Source organism: Phocoena phocoena, chromosome 3 (genome assembly GCF_963924675.1).
Source record: "Phocoena phocoena chromosome 3, mPhoPho1.1, whole genome shotgun sequence".
In the NCBI taxonomy this organism is placed as follows: domain Eukaryota; kingdom Metazoa; phylum Chordata; class Mammalia; order Artiodactyla; family Phocoenidae; genus Phocoena; species Phocoena phocoena.
The window spans coordinates 7676809-7703029 of NC_089221.1; the positions used below are offsets into that span (position 1 = coordinate 7676809).

Here is a 26221-nt window from a genome sequence, read left to right on the forward strand (position 1 = left end):
AACCCAAAGGAGTGGCAGCTAACCCCATCGCAAGGCTTTGCTCAGAGCCTGGATGTGGTGATACACCCGCCTCTGCAGCGAAAGGCCTAGATCTCCTGCCAACATTTGGGGAACAACACTGATTTAATAGCCCTTGCCTCCCTCATGACACTCTGCCTGATTTTCTCACTTACAAACTTAAGGACAGGCTTCCTGACACACGGCTCAGATAATGGAAAGTGCAGGTTCCTTCATAAGAAACGGACAGTCTGTTCAGATGCCTCAGACAGTGCTGAACAGAAGGAACAGCACGGATTTAAAATAACAGCCTGTGTCCCTTGCCTTCTCACCTCTGTCTTGCAGAGGTGCGGCCAGAAATGACAGCATGGAGATCAGCAGTGATGTGACAGCAAAGGGACTTACTAAATGTTCAAATATGTTGAAGTAAATAGCTGTTGCTCATGTTCTCTGAGAACAGAAAGAGACTTGGAATGACTTGATTGAGGGCTCTGAAGACAAAGGGGAAGAAAGGCTGGATCCTATAAGTGAGGATGCAAACAAATAAATTGGCAAAGGAAAGTGTGAAATCTGTTTTCTTGGATTCAGAGTCCGGCTCTAAACACAGGGGAATTTCTCCCTATTCTGCAGGGTTCCCTGTGGGAATGTACATTAGGCTGTTTCTCCCAGGACTTTTTGTGACCCTGAGCAGTAGTGAGGAGACTGTCCCACATGGCGTTCCATCATAATATCCTTTAGTTTATTCTTTCAATTGCTATTTTATTAATGCCACAAAGGGCAAAATAGTCCACACCAAGCTCTGGAGATAAAAATCCAAGAATAAAACAGAAATGTTGCATCCCATTTTCTAATCAGCACTGCTTTCTCTTAAGATATTTCTCTTCAAAACAGACAGCAAGGTGTCAGCAGGATCCCATGTGGCTCCGTGCAAGGAGGGGCTGAACGAGTTAAGAGAGCACAGACTGGATTTGCGAGGAAGGTTCTAATATGAAAATGCATGGACACCACGGAAGCGTGAGTTAGGATTGTAGGACAGCTTGGTTCCCATGGACAGTGTTTCCAGAGCTGGACACACGGACACTCACAGGACAGGTGGAGATGCTCTGCTCCCACTGCACCATGCTCAGGCTCTCCTCCAGGCTCGTGCATTTCTTCATCACCGAATCCCAGCCACAGTAAGGGTCCTGGGCCCCAATGCAGGCACTGGAAACACACACCAAAGGGTCAAGAGAAAGGCAGGTTTATCTAGTACCATAGATGCAAGCTAAGAATTGACCCTTAGGCCTTGACATGGGACGAGAAACAAAGTTTTCGTCTGCACAGTAGAGAACATAGCTAACTGCATACGCCGGTAAGTATCTAATTAAAATTAAATAAATTAATTTTATTTGACATATCTATTTTTTTCTAAGATCCAGGGCTGACAACCAAATGATTGTCCATGCTAACATGACGCCTTTTGGTGTCATGAACAATCCAGTGTCAGAATCTTGCAAGGCTCCAAAATACTAGTTGTTATCACACCATCATCATCCTCACCCCCTTAATGACAGGTACTATTTGTTGAACATCTACCGTGGTATATAAAATGATTGCATCCTTTATACAGAAACAACTTTTATAGGAACGTATTAATGTTTTCACTTTATCATCATCACCACCACCACTATCATCGCTACTACCATTATCATCATTTTCATCCCCTTAATAATGGGTATTATTTGTTGAATACCTACTGTGATATATAAAATTATTATGTCATTTAACCATTTAAACAACTCTAATGAGGGAGGTATTATTATTTTAACTTTATTGATGAGAAAAAGGAGACACCAAAAATTTCTAATATTTGCCCAAGGACAAACAAGTACACCCCAAACCCTGCAACATGGTTGGTTCAAATTTAATAAAATAGAGAAGTGTTCCTTTTGAGTACCATAGCTTAAAAATGCATTAAGTTTTTCAATTTAATAGTGGTTTAATATAGCCCTGTCTACAATATTCAACATAACATATCAGAAATACTGTAGATGGTAGATATTTTATTTTAGCTTTGTCTAAACGAAAGAGTTCATATACAACATGGGCATCATTAGATGAAGATTTCAGCCCCTAAGTTATAAACACAATATAGTGTAGATGTGGGGAGGGAGGAAACAGACAGAGATGACTGTGACAGTCAAAATTACACAGAAGATGACCCCACAGAAATGCAGGGCATTGGACACCTTCTCTCTGAAGGGTCAAGAGATCAGATGTGCAGGAAAGGGTCGTGAGGGAAGGCAGGTGAGTTCAGCACGGAAGTGCCAAGGTCTTCTGAGTGAGGGCAGAACTTACAGGGGGCTGAATCTGTTACAGAGTTACCAGTTCACCAAGAGTAGGACTAGAAATCATAGCATAATCATCAAACATGGGGCCAGGGAGGCAGTCGAAGTAACAATAAGTCATTAATGTTAATGATATTAAAAACCCCTATTAACACATCAAATATGTAAACCTTGCATAAAGCACTGTTCTAAGAACTGGACCTCGATTTGCTCATGTAAACCTCATAAAACCTTTAAACAGAGTACCTCCATCAGCTACTCTATTTATTCTCGTTTTAAAACGAAAAAATCGGAGCAGAGGAAGAAGTCCAAGTTCCACAGCTGGGGAAGATACATGTAAAGATAACAAATGAAGCAATAGAGGTATAAAACTATTACTGAGGGCTTCCCTGGTGGCGCAGTGGTTGAGAGTCCACCTGCCGATGCAGGGGACACGAGTTCGTGCCCCGGTCGGGGAGGATCCCACATGCCGCGGAGCGGCTGGGCCCGTGAGCCATGGCCCTGAGCCTGCGCGTCCGGAGCCTGTGCTCTGCAACGGGAGAGGCCACAGCAGTGAGAGGCCCACATACCGCAAACAACAACAACAACAACAGACTATTACTGATTAAGTTACCATGCAATTATTGTGTATTAACCAGCCCAAGAAGTTCAAATGGTTAAAACTGGCGCTTCTCACAGCAGGACTAGGGCTGGGAAGGAGTGTGCAACAGTTACCTGTCACCATAACCTCACTGGAACTTTTTGATAAGTGACCCTGTATCTGTTAAAAGATAAACTGAGGTCGATTAAACTGTTCAAGAGTTTATTTGAGCAAACATCCGGCAGTGCCGAAGGGGCACTGGTTAGGAGCCTCCGCCCACAGGGTCTGAGGAGAGGCTCTTACAGGGAAGATCCAGAAGCAAAGCTCGAAAGTTATTCGATTGCCTACAGCCTGAGCGGTGCCTTATCTGGGAAAGCCTGGCTGTGCTCTTGCCGTTGGTTGTTCTTAAATTTCATCTTTTCCGATTCCAGGGCATTGACTGGCGTAGGCAGCACCAGAGTCCCAGTCGTACTGAACTAGCGTCACTGCTGGATTCCACGGTGTGCATCACACATCGGAATCCTCTCCGTGTTTGATCCCATTTTCCCGTCAGGGGGCAAAAGGGGCAAGGCTACACTTCGGGAATTATTCAAGAAGCCTGAATTCCGTTCCATGTTTCTTATTCAAGCAGTGTGACCATGAGACAAACTTAAACTTCCAAAAACCAGGAAATTCCACCAAGCCCCTAACGTTGCGGCTTCTTCCCCCTTGCAAAGCTGCCTGTAGAACTGAAGCAACGCCACAGGGTTACATGGAATATTTTAAGCTGTTTTCAATGAAAAGCTGTTTGTAATAACGTCTCTTTCTTCCGATACTGCAGATGGCTCTGCAGACTCTTAAGATTACACTTAAAATACTAAAACTTCTCTACAATCACAAGTGCCCATTCATTAAAAATACTGTTTATATTAAATATGTTTTCCTCACTTAAAATGTTTCATACCATGGGGAACATTCTGACGAACTCTACCTTTATTCTAAATTATACCTTAAGAAAAACCAGTCATCATAACTTATTATTTTTGGAAGTTGCGTCCCTTAAGGAGATCATGTGGAAAATCACAGAATTCCTATGAATGGAGCCACCGTGAAAGTGGCTTTTCTTTATTCCACTTTGAAAGTGTTTTTCTTTGTGTGATGAATATTTTTAATCATTTTTTTCTTATTTTGTTAAGAACCTTAGATTATTCTCATGTGATATATTGCCCTGGTATCTGAAAGTATCTGAATTCAGAAAACAAGTTGGTCAGAATCTGAGGTTTAATTTGAGAACACATTTGTTGAAAGTGTATTTTAGAGCAAATGCATATTTAGATGTAGGCCTTAATTCTAGAAGGATAAACTACTTTCTTTCTTACAGGAAATTAATCTAATGACATTACAGTTTATATAAACTCTTCCTTTACTTTTTCTGTTTTTTGTGGTACGCAGGCCTCTCACTGCTGTGGCCTCTCACGTTGCGGAGCACAGGCTCCAGACGCACAGGCTCAGCGGCCACGGCTCACAGGCCCAGTCGCTCTGCGGCATGTGGGATCTTCCCGGACCGGGGCACGAACCTGTGTCCCCTGCATCGGCAGGTGGACTCTCAACCACTGCGCCACCAGGGAAGCCCTCTTCCTTTACTTTTTAAAGTTTGTGGTTATGCTATTTGTTGAGTAATAGAAATAAATGGGTATATTCATTAAAATCTTTCACTGTATTTCTGCAAAGCTGGAGCTAATTACTGAATATGATCCCCTTGCATATTAGATTATCTAAGTATCTATGACTTCATCTGGCTTGTTTCTGCCACACTAACTGCCATTATGTCAGTTTATTTCTGATATTAAGAACTCTTGCCGTATCAACAACAGGTATTCATTAAACATGGGATTTCTAAAGTATTTCCATCATTCATTTATTCAGCACACACTTAGCACCTGTCTTGAACTGATTTTGAGAGTGTTTCCTAGGTGTACTGGGAAACAAAACTGACACAGTCGGTTGTACCCAAAGAACTCACCTCTTAGTGAAGGAAATAAACATTAAACAACTGCCCCGATAAATATCAGCAGCCAGTTGCAAAGGAAAAAACAAAAGGGGGATGAGGAAACATATGGGGAGAGCCATTTAAGCTGGGACCAGTGAGAGGAACAGAGGGACTGACGTGATACTTTTCAGCAAAAACAGAGTGTTTCGGCAGGAAGACCAGCATAGGGAAAGTGTACAATGTAGGAGGGAGTAAACTTGAGAGTTTGAAGAAATGCTTAATAAATGGAGGTGGCGTTTTGGCGGAAGTTTGGGGGGTAGAATCTGCTGAGTCCTCAAGCCTCCCTCCCTAAGCATTTAGGTTCCCTTGTAAGTGCTGCACCTTTAAAGTGCTTCCCAAATTCTGCACAAAAATCACATGTCAAATGTCAGTATTTTTATTTGTATTATCATGGTGAGGACACTGAGAGGGAACACTTTAACTATTTGTGAATAATAGTGTCTTAATACCTAAGACAATCTCAGTTGCCTTATCCTTAACGGCTATGTCACCATATACTTCAGGATCTGCTTTTACTTTGAGTTGCACTAAAAACATTACCTTACTAAAAATAAGACTGGAAAATTCCAATTAGACAGTAATCTTCCTGAGGAAGACATTCTAAGACATCCACAAGTCCCTCAATTAGTAAATCCAACTGGAGCATATTTTTTTTCAGTTTCCTCTTCTGCAAAACTAGGATAATACCTCACTGGGCTGTTCTGAGGATTAACTTACATCATGTGGTAGAAAAAAACAAAGTTTTTTTGAGATGGCCTGCATATACTTATTCTACTTAATCTATAAACATAATTACAAATTAATATATGCTGTAAATTTCTGGGAGTGTTTGAAAACATTCTATACCAAAAATACTAAATCTGTGAATGCCACGGGGTCTTTATTTAATAAGGCGATGTGAGACACCACAGTGTGTTCCATTAAACGGTGCAAAGTATTTCAGCTACACGTTTGGGTCCATTCAAAATGATTTCTTTTGCTACTTGCATGTGCAAGCACAGTGCCATGTGTTGAAGATACAAGGATCATGAATGAACTTGCAGTCTAGTGAGGGGGGAAGATGACGTTCATGACCGTTGCTTGACAATGTCATAGTGAGGAATGACTATTGAGAAGCCCTGACGACCGGTGCTATAGGAATCAGAGGAGAGAGCTGTGGCCCAGAAGAGTTTCAGGAAGAGGTGCTATTTAGGCTGGCCTTTGAATGCAGCTGGGGTTTGGCTGAATAAGAAACACACCCCTGGTCACAGTGGTTCCAGGAGAGACAACAAGGAGTCCTGTGCACATGGCATGATCCTGTGAGCTGAGCAGCTTGGCTGGGTTGAAGTTTCCTCAAGATTCCAGAGAAGTGTACTGATGTGATTAAAATATGGGGGTTTTGCTTAAGCAAGGGAAATTTGGCTGTGGTGAGTAGGATGTGTCAGATGGTGAAATCTACTAGAAGAAGATTTTATAATTCCCAAGAAGAACTGAGATACAAGTACAATTGCAACAGCATTTTTAAAAGTTAGGACACATGCCAAGTAAGCAAAGACACAATTACCAGTAAAAATATATGTTTACACTCAGTTAGTCACTAATATTTAATATATTAAAAACTGTTCGCTATTGGCTTATCATATTGGCTTATCATTAAATTACACTGATTAAATTAAATGAGGATTTTTTTTCACATTTCAATTTGCTTTTTTTATTAATTAATTTTTAAAAAAGATTATTATAATAATAATTTTAAAAAAAACTATAGTTCTTCATGCATCCTTTCCAACATGTTAAAGTGAATTATTTATGAATGAACCTTAGATGATGTGATTCCATATTGACTATAGTATGAATTATCACTGACTGCAGTGCACTGTAGGAAGTAGGTGCTCAATACGTGTTTACTGCATGGCTATGACGTCACTGTGCCTCTACTGGTTCTCTTTACTTCTAGCCCCAAGCTGTAGGAGCAGTCTCATGCATTCTAGAATCAACTTATGTTTGTTGTACTCTCTGAGAAACTTTTTCAACTTTATCTTCTAAACTTTTTATTGAGTTGTTCATATTAGTTTCTTAGTGCTCTTAAAACAAATACCAAATTTAAATAATATCAAATTTAAATAATTCATTTGTACTGCCAGTAATATTAAGCAAACGGTTTTTAGTTAAAATCTTAGGGACTTCCCTGGTGGGGCAGTGGTTAAGAATCTGCCTGCCAATGGAGGGGACATGGGTTCGAGCCCTGATCTGGGAAGATCCCACATGCCGTGGAGAAACTAAGCCCGCGAGCCACAACTACTGAGCCCGTGTGCCACAACTAATGAGCCTGCACGCCTCAAGCCTGTGCTCCGCAATGAAGAGTAGCCCCCGCTCGCTGCAACTAGAGAAAGCCCGCACACAGCAAGGAAGACCCAATGCAGCCAAAAGAAAAAAAAAAATCTTATTAGGTAGATATAAAAATTTTACAGTGAGACATTATGGGAAAATTGATAGTTTAAAAAAAACAGTGAAAAAAGTAGAGGGCATTTGAAGTAAGCAAAACAAAAATGCTTTCTGGAAATCTAGCACTTGCAGTCAGCTTTGGTTTCTGATGTGATACGGACAATCCCATTTCACCTAATTTTCCTGCCCAGATTCCTGAGCTGTTTACTTTGGCCTCTGGGTGGGTCTTAGTCACTGGGGACTTTTCTCTAGAACAAACACAAAATTTTTCTGAAAAGGCCAATTCTGCCGCCTGAGGGAAGCTCTCCAGGGAAGGCAGCCTATCTAGCCTTGTACTCAGGAACAAAAGGGGCACAGAGACTAAACATGAACCCTTCACAGCTCAGGGATGTTGAAGTAATTTCCAGAAGTGACTTGGAAAATGCTGTGTCCCTGTGCCCGGGAGGGAAGCATCCACTGGCCTCTTCATTCAGGGAAAAGCCTACACTCTGGTATTTGATCTTCTGTTGTCTGTAAACTAGAGGTAATCGTAGGTTTCTCCAAGTCCACTCTCTCAGTCTACCCTCCTCTCCAGCCAGTCAAGGATAAAAATGAAGACACAATTATTTCTTGCCCATCTCATGTTTCTTCAAGAGAAACCCTTCTGTACGTGAGGGTTTAGTAGGCAGAATCAGAAGACACGGGAGAGGTAGAAGGGTCAGCAGTCACACCTGAAGACTGTACGAAGTGTCAAGTTATCCATCTTAAGTTTTACACAAAACCCTAGAGGACAATAAGTCCAGAGAAATTTTTTATTATTATTATTATTTTGGCTTCTTATAATTCACTCGACTTAGCAGTTTGCCTGCGACTGAGTGAGTGAGGCTTGGGCCAAGGCGTCCTCCTGTGAAGCACAGCCCACCCCAGGAAGGACATCCGCCCCTCTCAGCAGAACAGTTGAGGCACGTGTGGTACCCACCTTGCATCTGGATTCTCTGTTGCCCTCCCCAACCACTGGGATGGGCAAAGGTAAGCACTTGGCTCTCCTCACACCCGGCCCTGTCCAGCCTCCATCAGCCCCGCCTGTATGCATATGTACCTGCTCACTTGAGACGGGGGATTACTGAATACCCGCCGACAGACGCCCCTGCCCGTTGGCTGGGGCCATACTGACATCACTCACCTACACACAGAACGTGCTCGAGGTAGAGTCTCACAACCGCCAGAAAATCCATTTGCCCAAACAGACCAGAGCGAGGTAAATAACTTAATGCAAGGAGCAGAATCTGGCCCGAAGGGACCTGTACATCTCAGAAAATGGGAAGTTGTTTAAAGGTGGAAGAACAAATTCACAACAGATTAGTTTGCCTTCTGTTAGGTCCAGAGGCAACGTGAAGTATATCTGGACAATGAAAGCAAATCATGTGTATGAGAGCAGCACCGGCTCAGCAGGACGTACATGAACTGAACGTAATGCTCACACGGCATAGGAGAGGAACCGTCTCGTATTGGATTCTTATTTGCCAGACCCATTCGATGGTCTCTGTCTTTTGCTCTAGTAACACACTGAGTAACCTCCTCATAATCACACACCAAGCCAAAGGCTTATCCAGGATCCACCTGCATCCAAAGCTCATGATCTTTCCGTATGCGAGCTGTTTTGCAGACACATAGGGATGATGATTTCCTTAAGGATAGTTAATTCACTGGACAAGGCTGCAAATACAACCTTAGGAGGAGCTCAGGGTATAAAAGCCAAGGTGCTTCTGCTCAGAATCGCTCAGATGCAAGGATCTGGAGCTGAGAAAAACTGCTGCAGCCCAAGCTTCCCCGTGGAGTTCTTTACATAGCGTTAAATCTGGGAGCTCAAAAGCAGGAGACCTGTAGAGTAGACATTAAATAATGAAACCTCGCAGCGTGAGCCCTTCAGTTGTGCCTCTCAAACACAACTGAGGTACAAAAAGTTGGTAACTGTACTGATTTTAAACCTTTATCCAAGTGACTATCTGGATTGCCATTTAGAAGACAGAAACATGCTCTTTTAGGAAACTGCACAGGAAATGGAACCTGAAACTGTTGGGTGGCTATAGCATATCTACAAGATGGCACTCAAATATTTTCTTTGCTTTTATTGTCCACCTGGATCATATGTACGTTTATATCATTGTCAAAGGTGGATTTACCATGAAGCTAAGGAAGCTTGAACTTCCTTACTTCATGAGACCCTTTAGGATTCTGTGATTGTAGGTGACATGGATGGAACTAGAGACTGTTATATTGAGTGAAGTAAGTCAGACACAGAAAAGACAAGTATGGTGATATTGCTTATATGTGGAATCTTAAAAAAATGGTACAAATGAACTTATTTACAAAACAGAAATAGAGTCACAGATGTGGAAAACAAACTTATGGTTACCAAGGGGGAGGGGGGAGAGATAAACTGGGAGATTGGGATTGACACATACACACTACTATATATGAAATAGATAACTAATAAGGGCCTACTTATAGCACAGGGAGCCCTACTCAGTACTCCGTAATGACCTATATGGGACAAGAATCTTAAAAAGAGTGGATATATGTATATGTATAACTGATTTACTTTGCTGTGCACCTGAAAACAGCACAACATTGTAAATCAACTATACTCCAATAAAAATTAAAATAAAAAGCCATGGCCATATCTGATTTCTCTCTGTATTCCCTGCATTCAGAATAAAGCTTACCTGGAACTGTTCAAAAAATGTGTGATAGATGAAAAAAAAAAGATTCTGTGATTGGCCTCCGTCATGTTTGTATTTATAATGATATGCTTTTCCTTAGAATAGAGAATTCCTTTTAGAATAGAGAATCCCTCCCAAATTGTGTGTCACACCTCACATAACCTACATTTTCCCCTGATTATTACAGAACAGTAGTATGACTTACATTTCTTAATTTACTAGTCTAGGTCATGCACGTTCATGTTCTACGTATCACATTTTGACTGTTCCTTTTCCACCCCGCCCAGGACTTGGGGGTGTAACTAATGAGTTTCTGGAAGACGCTGTGTTCCAGCCCAAGCCCACCTCGGACCCCCTCTTACAATGTTGCAATTAGCATGTATTTCACAGTTGTAATTAGCACGTTGGCATGCATTTCACGGTTGTAATTAGCACATTGGCATGCATTTAGCAAGCAAGTTGGCATGTGTTTCACAGCTATGATTAGCACGTTGGCATGTATTTCACAGTTTTAATTAGCATGTTGGCATGTATCTCGCAGTTGTGAATAGCACATTGGCATGTATTTCACAGTTTTAATTAGCATGTTGGCATGTATCTCGCAGTTGTGAATAGCACGTTGGCATGTATTTCACAGTTTTAATTAGCATGTTGGCATGTATTTCGCAGTTGTGAATAGCATGTTGGCATGTATTTCACAGTTTTAATTAGCATGTTGGCATGTATCTCGCAGTTGTGAATAGCACGTTGGCATGTATTTCACAGTTTTAATTAGCATGTTGGCATGTATTTCACAGTTTTAATTAGCATGTTGGCATGTATTTCACAGTTTTAATTAGCATGTTGGCATGTATCGCACAGTTGTGAATAGCACGTTGGCATGTATTTCACAGTTTTAATTGGCATGTTGGCATGTATCTCGCAGTTATGAATAGCACGTTGGCATGTATTTCACAGTTTTAATTAGCATGTTGGCATGTATCTCGCAGTTGTGAATAGCACGTTGGCATGTATTTCACAGTTTTAATTGGCATGTTGGCATGTATCTCGCAGTTGTGAATAGCACGTTGGCATGTATTTCACAGTTTTAATTGGCATGTTGGCATGTATCTCGCAGTTGTGAATAGCATGTTGGCATGTATTTCACAGTTTTAATTAGCATGTTGGCATGTATCTCACAGTTTTAATTAGCATGTTGGCATGTATTTCACAGTTTTAATTAGCATGTTGGCATGTATTTCACAGTTTTAATTAGCATGTTGGCATGTATTTCAGTTTTAATTAGCATGTTGGCATGTATTTCACAGTTTTAATTAGCATGTTGGCATGTATCTCGCAGTTGTGAATAGCACGTTGGCATGTATTTCACAGTTTTAATTGGCATGTTGGCATGTATCTCGCAGTTGTGAATAGCACGTTGGCATGTATTTCACAGTTTTAATTAGCATGTTGGCATGTATCTCGCAGTTGTGAATAGCACGTTGGCATGTATTTCACAGTTTTAATTAGCATGTTGGCATGTATCTCGCAGTTGTGAATAGCACGTTGGCATGTATTTCACAGTTTTAATTAGCATGTTGGCATGTATCTCGCAGTTGTGAATAGCACGTTGGCATGTATTTCACAGTTTTAATTAGCATGTTGGCATGTATCTCGCAGTTGTGAATAGCACGTTGGCATGTATTTCACAGTTTTAATTAGCATGTTGGCATGTATCTCGCAGTTGTGAATAGCACGTTGGCATGTATTTCACAGTTTTAATTGGCATGTTGGCATGTATCTCGCAGTTGTGAATAGCACGTTGGCATGTATTTCACAGTTTTAATTGGCATGTTGGCATGTATCTCGCAGTTGTGAATAGCACGTTGGCATGTATTTCACAGTTTTAATTGGCATGTTGGCATGTATCTCGCAGTTGTGAATAGCACGTTGGCATGTATTTCACAGTTTTAATTGGCATGTTGGCATGTATCTCGCAGTTGTGAATAGCACGTTGCCATATATTTCACAGTTTTAATTAGCATGTTGGCATGTATCTCGCAGTTGTGAATAGCATGTTGGCATGTATTTCACAGTTTTAATTAGCATGTTGGCATGTATTTCACAGTTTTAATTAGCATATTGGCATGTATTTCACAGTTTTAATTAGCATGTTGGCATGTATTTTGCACTTGTGCACAGCATGTTGGCATGTATACTTTCGGTCTTTTCCTTCTATGTTTTAAACAGTATTAATGATGGCAAACAAATAACGTGTCTTGCTTTTGTCAGTTAATATCATATCATACAGATGTCTTCACTGTCATCATTTAATGTCTTCAGAATAACCCACTGAGTGAATACTCTACCGAGTCAGTATATCATAACTTGGTAATTAATTCCCTTACTATTGGAAATTTAACATTGGAGCACTGGCTGTGATTCAGATATAGCTTAAAAAAATAATTGTACAGCGATGGCAGGCTTGGAGATTAGGTCCTAGTGGAGTCCAGGGTCAGACTTTAATGATAAATCGATTTGGGGATAAAGTCTAAGGTAACTCCAAGGCCCTTTGGCTTGAATCCACAAGAGATATTTGGGAGATGTTATTTATGTCAGAATTTCTCATTAGATTCTGAGCCCCGCGAAGACAGGGTCAGTGATGTCTCATCTATCATCGTACACTCAGAGCCTGGCTTGGTGCTTGGTACACATAAGATTCAATAAATATACTATAAGTGAATTAACTAAGGAAAATCCACAGTCTTTAGAGGCTACACCAAAGCCAAAGCAAACAAAAACTCAAGATGTTGAGATTAGGAAAATATTAAGTTTATTTTGAAGGGAGCATATTTACTTTGTAAAATGGGTACATTTCAAAATGTCCTTCTGATGTTTATATGATTCATAACGGAATGGCTAAGGCTGTCTTGCTGGGGCACCTTGTGGGGATCCTGCAATTGCTCTCTATACATTGTGTTTCTCCCGTCAGGCGATTGCTGTCTTTAGAGAATATGTAATTAATAAAGGTGACAACCTATTAACTCCACCTTTTAAACTGTAGCTCTTTCAAGCAATAAATATCCTGAAGTAATCTAATTTCCACACTAGTTTTCTTAATGAGGTGTTAATTTTTTTATTACAGGCTAACTGAACTAAGAATGACTAGACACCCATTCACAAATGGAGCCAACGTATTTTTCTTAATGGTTTCCTCTTTCCCTCCAGTTTTATAAAGCAAAATTTAGAAGCCATGTCTCATGTTATATACAGGCTATGAATCTTCCAGTTTCCAGCTTTTCTTCTCTCTCCAAATAGTTTTTACAGCAAAGCAAAAATAAAAGAAACACCTAAGGACTAAGGGTTTTCAATCCTTTGGCTAATGTTTTATATCACTGCACTTTTCTGTAAAGGGAGCTTTACTGTTACACAAGAATTGAGGTTTTCTTTTTAGGTTATAAAGAAAAATAACAGAAAGGGGAGAGGCAGAGTATCCATTTGTTAATTTGATAAGTATTTCCTGAGCCTGTCTCAGGCTGGACACATGCTGAAGGCTGTAAGGAACCTGGAAAGACAATGCCCAGCCTTCAGGAGCTCACATTCCCAAAGGCTGAAGGAAGAATTCTAATTTCTGTTCTCTGACTGATGATTCTTTGGACATTCTCTCTCTGATTCCGATTGATCCCTCATCTATAAAATGTTAACACTACAAGCTGATAGGCTTATCTTACCTCAGAATTGTGGTGGGTGTCAAACAAAAACTAAAGAATATATGAATGTCTGAAGAGTAGAAAACTCTCTGTTGTTGATTTACTAGGGTTTAGAGTTAAATTATGTAATTTAACATTTAATTTATGTAATTTAACACCCAATTTAAAAAATTAGTGTATGTAATGATGTAAGGCACATTCATTCATTCAAAAGGCGTACACGATAATAATCTAATTCAGGAATCAGCAAATGACAGTGCATGGCCCTAATCCAGCCTGCTCCCTAAAGTTTTACTGAAACACAGGGTAGGCGAATGCTTGGCCCTGGTGCCCTGGTGGCTTTTCATGTCTCCACATAGGGAAAGCTTAACTACAGTTAAGCTAAGCTTTGGCAGAGCGCCCTGGGACCCGCTCGATCACGCGCATGGGAGGATTACGAGTGCCTGCTACAAAGCTGTTTTCCTCCCACCTCCCTGTGCTCCAGGGAGACTGTCAGGAGATGGTTTCTCATCGCCTCCTGGGTTCTAATGAGGTATAAGGCTTTTTGCCCCCTACTCTCGCCCCTACTAGGATGCAGCTGCAGGCTATAAAACCGCAGCACAGAATCAGCTCCTCAGCAGCGTGGGGTCCGAGTTCTCCCGTGCATTGTCATCTGGCCTCTTCTGTTTTGGTGTCATCTGTGGGATAAGGGATCTGGGTAGCTGACACCTTTTCTGCTCTTACTTTTGTTGTCTACATAAGTAATAAACTGACTGAATCTAAAAGTGAATCCTTCCTTTGCCGGATGAACCTGTGTGCCTTTTGCTGACACATAGCCACACCCACTCACTATGGTCTGTGGCTGCTTCCATGCTACAAGGACAGAGTTGAGCAACTGCAAGAGAGACCCTATAGCCTGGGAAGCCTAAGCATCTTCTGTCTCTTTCTTTACAGAGAAAGTTTGCCAACCCACTGATCTAATTAATGCACTGTCCTTAAAATGGTTTTAAAGTCTAAATCAAAAGCCTTTCCACCACCACTTCCCCGAGCTTTCCTTTCCTTAGGCCTGAGGAGCTTCAATCAGCCAGACTAACTGAAGGTTACACTATTTCCTTGGCGGGGGTGTGTGTGGGGAATAACAGCTTGATTTCTGGACGTGACTATTGCAGCTCAAGTCCTGTGATCATTCTTTTCTTCTTGAAGCAGGGAGATAAGACCTCTATCAGCTCTTGGCCAGTCTGTTTTCCTCCAAGTGGCAAGTTATGACTTTATATTGGTACTTACATCAGTAGGAATTAAGTTAGTGGCTATTCTTGCCTGCTTCACCTCGTGCATCCCTATGAAGACATTTTACCACTTTCACGCTGCTATTGGGAGCCCCTGGCTGGGCACCGGCCTCAGGTGAGGGTGGTGTCAGCTTACCTACCTTCCATTTCACATGCTGTACCCATATGGAGCCCTTTCCAGATTCCCATATTCTTCAGAATTCAGCAAATATTAATTCATTTCATGAAACTAACACATGTGTGTGGTAGGTCTTAGAGTACCAAGGATACACAGGAAAGGTAAAATTTCTCTCTCACTCGACATCCCCAGAAGTCACCATCCAGCCTGATGAGCTGCTTTATTATTTGCATAGTTTTTCCATGCTATTTCTTAAATGGATTGTGCAAAAAAAAAAAAAGGTTAAAATCAAAACAAAATCTTTCTGCTTAGTTTTTGAGGTCAAACTCAACTGAGATATATGTTTAAAATATTGTTCTTTCCATGGGCTTCCCTGGTGGCGCAGCGGTTGAGAGTCCGCCTGCCGATGCAGGGGACACAGGTTCGTGCCCTGGTCCGGGAAGATCCCACATGCTGCGGAGCGGCTGGGTCCATGAGCCACGGCCGCTGAGCCTGCGCGTCCGGAGCCTGTGCTCCGCAGCGGGAGAGGCCACAACAGTGAGAGGCCCGCGTACCGCAAAAAAAAAAAAAAAAAAAAATATTGTTCTTTCCAAACAGCTTTCCGAGGAAAACAGCTACGGGAAGTTAAAGACACTGTGCCGTTGGCTCCAAGTTTCAATGTGTGCACAGTGTGGATGGCGCAGGCGTGCACTGTTTGCAGCCCCTCCTGGGTCCAGGGTCACCTCTAGAACAGCTAGAGAATGGAGACTCATTTTACAGTAACCCAGGGGTACAAAACCTCTTTTTGGTCTCCTTAACCCAGCCTGGTGGCAGGCATGATAAGGCAGGCACTAATGGGAAGAAGCTGGGAGTACTCGTCAGTACACCTGAGTTCAGCCTGTCCTGGTACTAACTAGCTCTGGCTCGCAAGAACACCGTGAAAAATGCCATCAAATGGCTCGTCCCTGGCTTCCCTGGTGGCGCAGTGGTTGAGAGTCTGCCTGCCGATGCAGGGGACACGTTCGTGCCTTGGTCCGGGAAGATCCCACATGCCACGGAGCAACTAAGCCCGTGAGCCACGGCCGCTGAGCCTGCGCGTCAGGAGCCTGTGCTCCGCAACGGGAGCGCCACAACAGTGAGAGGCCCACGTACCGGAAAAAAAAAAAAAAAAAAGGCTCGTCCCTACTGAAATCTGACCACTGAGCATGATGTCCTCATTGTACCGGGGCAACACAATGAACCAAAGATAAAGTCTGGGCCTTGGGGTCAGAAAGTCCGGCTCTGAACCTGGGTTTCACATCACATGAGCTATGTGACTTTGGGCAGGATGCCAGAAGTCCCAGACACCATTTCCTCATCTGGAAAATAGACATGATACTTGACTTTACTGTCAGGGTGTAATGATTAAGGAAAGTGGGGATAAGATCTAGCACAGTGCCAGACATGTAAAAGAATCTTGGGAAATTGTATCAACTGTTATCATTTATAAGCATTTTAATTGATATCAAACTGCATTGCCTCTGAAAAACAGATATTCAAAAAAATGAACAACGTGAATATGATTTTGAAGGAGACAGGTAATTTAGTTAAGCTCAATTTCTCTTCTAAACACTTCAAAATTCATTTATAAAAATGATTTTCTGATAACAAAATTACTTACATTGTACTATGAAAAATATATTTAACAAAGAAATGAGTACTTATTGTTACTCAATTGTTATCCTGTCCCTATGCCGTGTATTTCTTTAGGCATATTTCTTGAAAGTTAAAATTGCTTTTGTCCAGAAAAAGAAAAACCCACACTATCTTTCTCCATAATTTATAAAAAAGAGATCTGGTCACGTAGATACCAGTTCCTTAAAAATGGATTTTTTTCTGCAATGAGTGTTAGAGAGGTCTTCCTATCTTTCTATAAGATGAAGATAGAGAAACATGGGGAGAAATCCAGAGAAACTCTTGGGTTGAAATGTTTAGATTTTCTTTTCTCTAATGGAATATTTAAGGGTCAGATACAAACTAACCCACTCTGGGTGTGAGCACACAGAAGACCACAGTCTATCAGTTTACAATAAAGTCATCATCTCTCACTGTTTTTCTCTGAGTGAGTGGACAAGCAAACAGCAGGGAGATTCAGCTCTAGATATAACTGTAAATCTTGTCCTCCCAGGAGCCTGATAAAGACAGGCAAGGGGCTTATTCTCCTTGAAAGAAAAAGGGGGAACTGTCAACTCCTCCTGGGCGGCTGGGCCTGGTGGTGGTTGATGCCTGTGGATTCATGGTTGAACTTCAAGTGCAGCTGCCTAGGAGACAGGAGTGCACAGATGATGCCTGGCCTCCCTGACCTGATGCAGGACCTAGTTGCCTAAGTTGCACTTACAAGTTGCTGAGCTAGCAGAGCACCAGGAAAAAGGTGAATTGCCTCGTGCTTTGCAAACCAGAAACTCCCATTTCAGCACCAGAAATACCTGTGTATGGCACAGGCCTGTTTTCCTGCCTGTTATCCCCTGTCATGTCCCCCCAGAGCATGCTGGGCTGGAGCTGGAGGACAGGTGCCCTTCCAGCTTCATTTAACTTGTGACACTCCTGTTAACGAGACCCCAACCCTCCCTGTCGCCCACTGAACCATCAGCAACTGGGCTAGAATAATTCCTGCCCTAGGCTAGTCCTGCAGGAAACACAAATCAGAACAAATTTCAAGCAGCCATTGGTTAAATTTAGGGAAAAGGTGTTATATAAAAGAGAGTTGTTAATCAATGTCACTACTTGTTATTATTAATCACAACAGAATCATTATTAGTTGGGAGGTCCCTAAGGTTATTTATTTCTCAACACTGATACCAAGGGAGGCATCACATTATATACCTCATTGTCTAAAATCATCTAGAAAGGAATATTCTAACGATTTTTATTAAACATAAAAACCTTCCTTCTACATAAGAATACCCATTTTGCCCATTTGCATTTTACATTACATTTATTTTCCCATTTGATTCTACAGCAATTCACATGTGTTAGATGAGAAAGTGAGGTTTAAGATACTTTAGTGGCCAGGTTAAAAAAAAATATGTGTGCGTAGCAGATTAATTCAGGAACAGCAAATATGGGCATCATCACTGAATGTTATAACGCACTGAAAAATTTATTTTAATCCTGACATCTGCTCACAGATGTTACACAGTGGCTGCTCCCCCACAGATACTGATGTGTTACTGTCATCACAACAGCCTGGTTCGCATCAGAACTCTCTGCATCCTGGGATGCAGGATTCACAAGGATGCTAAGGTCCTCATCCCATTCAACCACGGGAAATCTGAAAGCCCTCGGGGCTCCTGTGCCCTCTCTCCTGGTGGCGCCTCGACAAGGGGCGCCAGCACGCCGGATGGTCCCCTGGGGCTGCCCTACCTGCGCGTGCGGTGGAACTGGCACCTCTTCAGTGGGATCTTGGCTACGTGCTCCCGCAGACCCACGAACAGGACGCTCTGGCTGTGGAGGATCTGCAGGCTTCTAATGGGCTCTGGCCGCCTCTCGGGGAAGAGCTCCATCTCTTCCAGCAAACAGCTGCCCGAGGTCTGAGTCAGGGGCGCCCGCACTTTTTTAATGGTGCCGTAATCTGCAGAGACGACAGGGAAAGAAGAAAGTGAGGTCAACGGGTCGCACCAGCCACTCGCCAGCTGAGCCACCAGGGTTCTTCAGCCTGGCTGCACTGTTCAATTAGCCCCGCTGTATGTGGGACCAGGCACCAGTGTTTTCCCAGCTCTCAGCAGCGCGGACATACAGCCAAGGACGAGAACCACTTGGCTACGAGCTGCCTGGTCCCGATGCAAGTCTAGAGACCCAGAGCACAGTAAGCTCACTGCGGCTCAACGCAGCCAGCTTTGCACCATCCCCTGGAGAACATCAAGTGAGAGGAATCCCTGGATCCTCAGTGAGAGACAGAGGAGCTGACCCTGCTGCCGCAGCACAGAAGACCCCACATGATGGACAGCTGCAGATATGCAGGGAGCAGAGGACCACCTGCTTCCCTCCTGCCCTGGAAGTACATCCTTCTCTGCCTTTCTGTCTAGATCCCCTCCTTCCTCTCTTTCTCCCCCGAGCTTGTTCTGCGGGATGCTCTTCTGGGTCTCAGCTCCACGGCTTCTTCTCTCCTGTACTAATGAACATCCATTTCCGACTCGGTCCCCCCCCGACTCGAGCTTCTCTGCTCATCACGTCCTTATGCTCATTTATTTTGGCTGTGAGCACTGCCCGAGGACAAGTGTCCTAGAGTCCCTGGAGCCACAAAGACTCTCCAGAGTGGCTGTGATGGGCACAGAGAAGGGTCCTCTCCACCAGGGAGTGGCATGGTGCAGCCAACCCCAAGGGTTGGGACCCAGACTTGAAACGTGCTGTTGTCCTTGGCGCGCTGTGTTGAGGCCCCCAAGGCCAGTGTGCAAGTCCAGGGAATGAGACCCAACCCTCTAGAAGCACTTCTGAAAGCCGTCCACAAGCTCCTCAGATAACCCTGAAGGCACTGACTTCATAAAACCCATGCGGATCTGAGTTTCAAAACGTTGTAATCCTTATTCTGTAAACACAGATAATGAGGCTATCAAGTCATCTAAAAAAGGAAATAAAATCAAGAACCTCTGGCTTCAAGGCTTCCGATCAATCTGCTAATCTCACAAAAGATTTGGACATTAAATACCTTTCCAGTTTTTCATTCCTAGGAGAGTCCTTAGAGACGAAGGATGTTTACATTTAGAGAGAAAATACCTAGGTGGATATATATTATCCTGAGTTCATTAAGAAAAGTATATCCGAAACATCTCCAGTGAACATTTATTGATTATGAACTGACTGCTATAAGCACTATGCATCTAACAGTGTATAAAATTATGCATATATTAATGTATGCAGTATTAGTAAACCACTGCTTAATTTTATTTTAGGTTAGCTGGTGAAACATGTCACTTTTGAGAAAGTTCAAGCATAAACAGGATAACTATGTATACTGGGAAGATTAAAAATATAGTACCTGTTTTTTTTTTTTTAACATCTTTATTGGAGTATAATTGCTTTACAATGGTGTGTTAGTTTCTCCTATATAACAAAGTGAATCAGTTATACATTTACATATGTTCCCATATCTCTTTCCTCTTGTGTCTCCCTCCCACCCTCCCTATCCCACCCCTCTAGGTGGTCACAAAGCACCGAGCTGATCTCCCTGTGCTATACAGCTGCTTCCCACTAGCTATGTATTTTACATTTAGTAGTGTATATATGTCCATGCCACTCTCTCACTTCGTCCCAGCTTACCCTTCCCCCCCTCCCTGTGTCCTCAACTCCATTCTCTACGTCTGCATCTTTATTCCTGTTCTGCCCCTAGGTTCTTCAGAACCATTTTTTTTCTTTTAGATTCCGTATATATGTGTTAGCATACGGTATTTGTTTTTCTCTTTCTGACTTACTTCACTCTGTATGACAGACTCTAGGTCCATCCACCTCACTACAAATAATGCAGTTTCATTCCTTTTTATGGCTGAGTAATATTCCATTGTATATATCTGCCACATCTTCTTTATCCATTCATCTGGTGATGGACACTTAGGTTGCTTCCATGTCCTGGCCATTGTAAATAGAGCTGCAGTGAACATCGTGGTACATGACTCTTTTTGAATTATGGTTTTCTCAGGGTATATGCCCAGTAGTGGGATTGCTGGGTCATCTTTAAGGGAAGAGTGTGTGTTTGTGAACGCACAGCAAGGGAGTGGGCGGGAACAGAGAGAGAGGGAGAGACGGGGAGAGGGAGGGGGGAGAGAGAGAGGCAGGGGAAGTCTACGCAGCAAGGCAGCATTTTAACAAATGCTCACACTTAAAGTGTGCAAAACAATTTGTATGTATTTACTGTGTAAGTCAATCTAATTTTGACCTGGAGACCACAATTTCCAGCTGGCGGGAAATTCAACCCAGTGATGTTTGGGTCTTCCTGTTTGCATGGGGCAAAACATCAAAGATGAGCCCGGCACCACGGCAGGGATGGGAACAAGTGGCAGCTTCAGGGAAGGTGACTTCAGCGTAGTGTCTCAGCCCCAATACCCTGAGAGGAGGTCTCCCCTGGCAGACGGAAGTGCCAGCCTCCTGTGGACCAGTGACAGGCACAGAGCCTTTGCTGCCCTTTGGGACATCCCGACAATAGGACGCAGTCCAAGACAGAAGTTAAGAGCCAGGGCCTGCCCCCATCCAGTGAGCTGCGAGGCTCTGATGAATCTTAAGTAGAGACTCTTGGGAATAAACACACTACTCTATATAAAATAGATAACTAGGGCTTCCGTGGTGGCGCAGTGTTTGAGAGTCCGCCTGCCGATGCAGGGGACGCGGGTTCGTGCCCTGGTCCGGGAAGATCCCACATGCCGCGGAGCGGCTGGGCCCGTGAGCCATGGCCGCTGAGCCTGCGCGTCCAGAGCCTGTGCTCCGCAACGGAAGAGGCCACAACAGTGAGAGGCCCGCGTACTGCAAAAAAAAAAAAAAAAAAAAAGATAACTAATAAGAACCTGCTGTAGAGCACAGGGAACTCTACTCAATACTCTGTAACGGCCTATATGGGAAAGAATCTAAAAAAAAGAGCAGATATATGTATATGTATAACTGATTCACTTTGCTGTACACCTGAAACTAACACAACATTGTAAATCAACTACACTCCAATAAAAATTTTTAAAAGAGAGACTCTTGGGATAAAACAGAACATTTTAGAGAAATGCAGGGGTGGAAGTGAGGAGGGCCAGAAGAGGCGAGAGTCCAGGTGGCGAACCGTCATCTTTTGACAGTTACCGCGCTATTTTCAAGGGAAACATGGGTGAGAGAACTAAATCCTATTCAACAGGTGCACAGAGACTGCTGGCTGTTTATTATTTATTTTGCTGATGGATCATTACTCTGAGAAACCAATCAATAACAATTCAAACGCCAATATGCCCATACGCACTTTGAATTCTTAAGCAATTGTGCGGGGAAAAAACAAATTTTCAAAGATCTTTAATCATTTGATTTAAAAGAGCTAACCATCATTGATCAAAACTTCTCAATGTGTATTTCTGCACGCCTTGTATCTGACTTTCCAGCTGACTGGGATCTAACAAAACTAGAGGACTTCTTAGCATTTCAGAGAAGGGTACTCAGCGTGGACTTAGGTGCTCGTCCACCATCTACGCCTCTGCTGGGTCTTCTTCACTCTGAGCCACCTGATCACGTGAGGAGCCTCGTGAAGTTCCCCGTTCTGTTGGCAGCAGGGTCAGCACATCCGGACCCCAGGAGCCTCCTTCTGTTCCCTCGACGCCTGCCCTTCCTCAGCCGGCAGCTTGGCCACACTGTTCACACACTGTCACCTTAGTGTAGAACACCTTTCTCACCTGGATGCCCCCAGAACACTCACCCTACGCTCCTGTCTCTGGCGTGAGCATCTGGACACATGCACGACCACACCCCTCTCCCGCCTCGGACCCTCTGCATCAGGTGTCAACACGGTACCAAGTCACCCATGGGCCATGTGAGGCCCGAGCCCAAGCTGGTGTCAGTAAATCAGCTTTACTGCATGTGGGCAAATGGACCCAAGTTTGGTCTGGTAACAGAGCAAGGATGTGGCAAAGCCGTGGTTTTTTTTGTTTGTTTGTTTTTTCTTTTAGAGGCAGAAAGTCAGAGCCTGGCTCCTAAGAAAGCAAGGAACAAAGATCCACTTCATATGAGAGGACAGAACAGCAGGACTTGGGGAGGTCCCTCAGAGTGCTTTTATGTTTTGCTGTCTTTGCTTTATAATATCTGCCACAGTTTAACTACTAACTTAGTTGTTTTGTGGCTTCTACACTTGCCGTTATTAAGCTCCATGAGGGCAGACGCTATCAGTTTTGTCCTCTGATGCCTGCAGAGCGGCCACCACTGTGGCCTGTGGAGATCAATAAATATGTGCTGGACGCGAGACTGAACTAACGAGTGAGGGAAGGAAGGCAGGAAGGAAGGCAGCTGTCATGGGAATGTCATCATCACTTGTACGTTTGCTAAAAAGACTCCTGATGAATACTTTTGCATTGCAACATTTAATGAGAGGTACGATACCAGTCAGATCAGTCAGTGTGAAGGTGAAACAAGAAACAGTATTTCCCCAATTCCCAAATAGTTCAACTAAAAGCGTCATAAACTAAATATGAATGAGAACAATCATTTTCATTGGTTTCAGCTGAGAAAATATCAGCTCTGAAAATGCGCCATAGAAAAATAAAACCATGTACACCTGAAACTCAATACTCTAATCAAAGTCAGTGGAAGGAAAACAATCAGTGCTAGAAATACAGAAAACCTTCTCGAGCAGTCTGTAAAGTTTTGAGATCAGAAAGGAAAGAGAAAATTGGCACTTCCTGCCAATTGCAGATCACTTCCCCAAGGAGAGAGAAGGAGAGCGAGCTTCTGGAAGTGCAGAATCGGAGCTGACAGCAAAACCGCGGGGCTGGCACCGCCTTGGCCCAAATTCTCATAATATTCACCTTTTTGTGAGAATGTGAAATACTAATTACGTTATGGACACACATTTGAGCGTCAGATATTTGTAGTTTATCTCTAAAATTGAAAACCACAGGTATTCGTGAAAGAGAGCTACTGCAAGATTTTTCATTTTCAGGCTGATGAAAGCTGATATAGTATGGTTGTCATTTGAAAGACATGAATAGTTGTAATTACATGAAAATGTAAATATTGTGCTGAAGAACTTATATTTGCCTAATTTCAGCAGAACAGGAAGCATGCTTATACTTTAGGGGTTGGCAGATTCAATAAAGCATGCCCACTTAAATCTGAATTTTAGATAAGCCATTAATTTTTTAGTATTAGTACATCCAATTCAATATTATTCATGGTTGACCTGAAATGGACATTAAAGTAGGCATCCTATATTTTTATTTGTTAAATCTGGCAGCCTTATTATATCCACATCTCATGCAATCATCTCAGCAAGCTGGTGAGGATGTGACAAATACATGCATGAGTATTCCCACTTTACAGATGAGAAAACTGAGTTCCAGAGAGTAGGAGATCTGATATCTATTTCCTATGAACTGTACTTTTAAAATCCTGTAAGGGAGTCAGACATGAAATGGAGGTTCACGTCAATCCTAACGAACAAGAGAAAGTAACAATGGACCCCAAATAAACATTAATTAAAAAGCCAGTGTGATACCTAGGAAAGGGTAGTTATATTTATTTTTTAATTTTTATTTTATTTTATTATTATTATTATTTTGCAGTACGCGGGCCTCTGACTGTTGTGGCCTCTCCCGTTGCAGAGCACAGGCTCCGGACGCGCAGGCTCAGAGGCCATGGCTCACCGGCTCACCCGCTCCGCGGCATGTGGGATCTTTCCGGACCGGAGCACGAACCTGTGTCCCCTGCATCGGCAGGCGGACTCTCAACCACTGCGCCACCAGGGAAGCCCGGTAGTTATATTTAGATTGTTTGCATACTCTTTTTATTCCATGAAATCTTCTGGAAGTCATGAAACGTAGCCAGTTGGGAGGTAGTTAGAAGGAAGGCAACATCCTGATCCATCGGAAGCTGCCCACGTGGAGGACAAACACGGTCAGCAGCTGCTTCAGAAAGCACCGGGGCCTCCTGGTTACCAGGACCACATTCCTTTCCACAATCCAGGCAAAGACAGGCAAACACAGTGACTGATGTCCGTGCTCCCTTACACCATCTATCTAAAGAATGAGGCATGCAGAGCCAGATCAAACATGTCTGGATGAACAGAAGTTGTATGTACACTTAAAAGGTAGTATCTCTGGGAATAAGAGAAAGGCACAACTATCCCCCAAAACAACAGCCATGCAAGGCACCGTCACCAGACCAGACCTTGAACAAATGAAGGGCTTCACCGAAGTGCTTGCCAGGGATATGAGAACTCTTCTGGGCACAAATCATCAGACTGTAGGTCCAAACAATTCCTAATATTGATTTTTGCTGGTGACTAATAAAGTCATGGAAGACCAGAGGCACATCTGACGGCAGGTGGAAAACACAGAGGCAAAATTGGATTATTGTAATAAGAGAGGTATTCAGTTCAACCTCAGTATTCTGAGCCATTAGGAAAATGACCAAAGGAAAAAGCAAAAGTCATAAACAAAATGGTATACTAAGGTAAAGCTGGAACATTGTCACATGCAACAGTAATAAATCCAATTTTAAAAGTGATTTCTGGGGAAGAAATATTTACATAAAACTTATCAGAAGACTGGAGGGTTACTTGAAAAGGACATGAAGAAATCCCCCGCAAAATTCCAACCACAAGAAACGATCCATGAAACACTGAAGTTTGCTCCACGACCTCCAACCCACAGCAAAATATGTGCACGTCCTATAGCTAATGAGCTACCAAGCAGCTTAGGGGAAGAGTAAGTAAAATGAGAACAAAACCAGGGCTTCCCTGGTGGCACAGTGGTTAAGAATCCACCTGCCAATGCAGGGGATGTGGGTTCGAGCCCTGGTCCAGGAAGATCCCACAGGCCACAGAGCAGCTAAGCCCTTGTGCTACAACTACTGAGCCTGTGCTCTAGGGCCCACGAGCCACAACTACTGAAGCCCGTGAGCCTAGAGCCCGTGCTCTGCAACAAGAGAAGTCACCTCATGGACGTATATACACTACCGAATGTGAAATAGATAGCTAGTGGGAAGCAGCCACATAGCACAGGGAGATCAGCTCGGTGCTCTGTGACCACTTAGAGGGGTGGGATAGGGAGGGTGGGAGGGAGACGCAAGAGGGAAGAGATATGGGGACATATGTATATGTACACCTGATTCGCTCTGTTATAAAGCAGAAACTAACACACTATTGTAAAGCAATTATACTCCAATAAAGATGTTAAAAAAAAAAGACAGAAGCCACCTTAATGAGAAGCGCACTTGCCGCAACTAGAGAAAGCCCGCACACAGCAACGAAGACCCGATGCAGCCAAACTAAATTTAATTAATTAATTAATTAATTTTTAAAAAGAGAACAAAACCAAACAAACAAAAATGTATGTTTTTCTGCAGAAAAAATATATTTTGGTTTCAATGAAAAAATGTTCTTAGAGCAAAGTGTGGTAGTAAAG

At 42.9% G+C, this 26221-nt stretch overlaps 1 protein-coding gene across 1 annotated transcript in view; it reads right to left on the reverse strand.

The window, feature by feature from the left end:
• The window catches only part of SEMA5A (semaphorin 5A), a 293519-nt gene that overhangs the window by 74526 nt on the left and 192772 nt on the right, over positions 1-26221 (reverse strand). The window contains exons 10-11 of the mRNA XM_065873940.1: positions 18513-18720; positions 1083-1200 (exon numbers count right to left, since the gene is read on the reverse strand). Of these exons, the coding sequence (XP_065730012.1) occupies positions 1083-1200; positions 18513-18720 (326 nt within the window). The remainder of the gene's footprint in view (positions 1-1082; positions 1201-18512; positions 18721-26221) is intronic.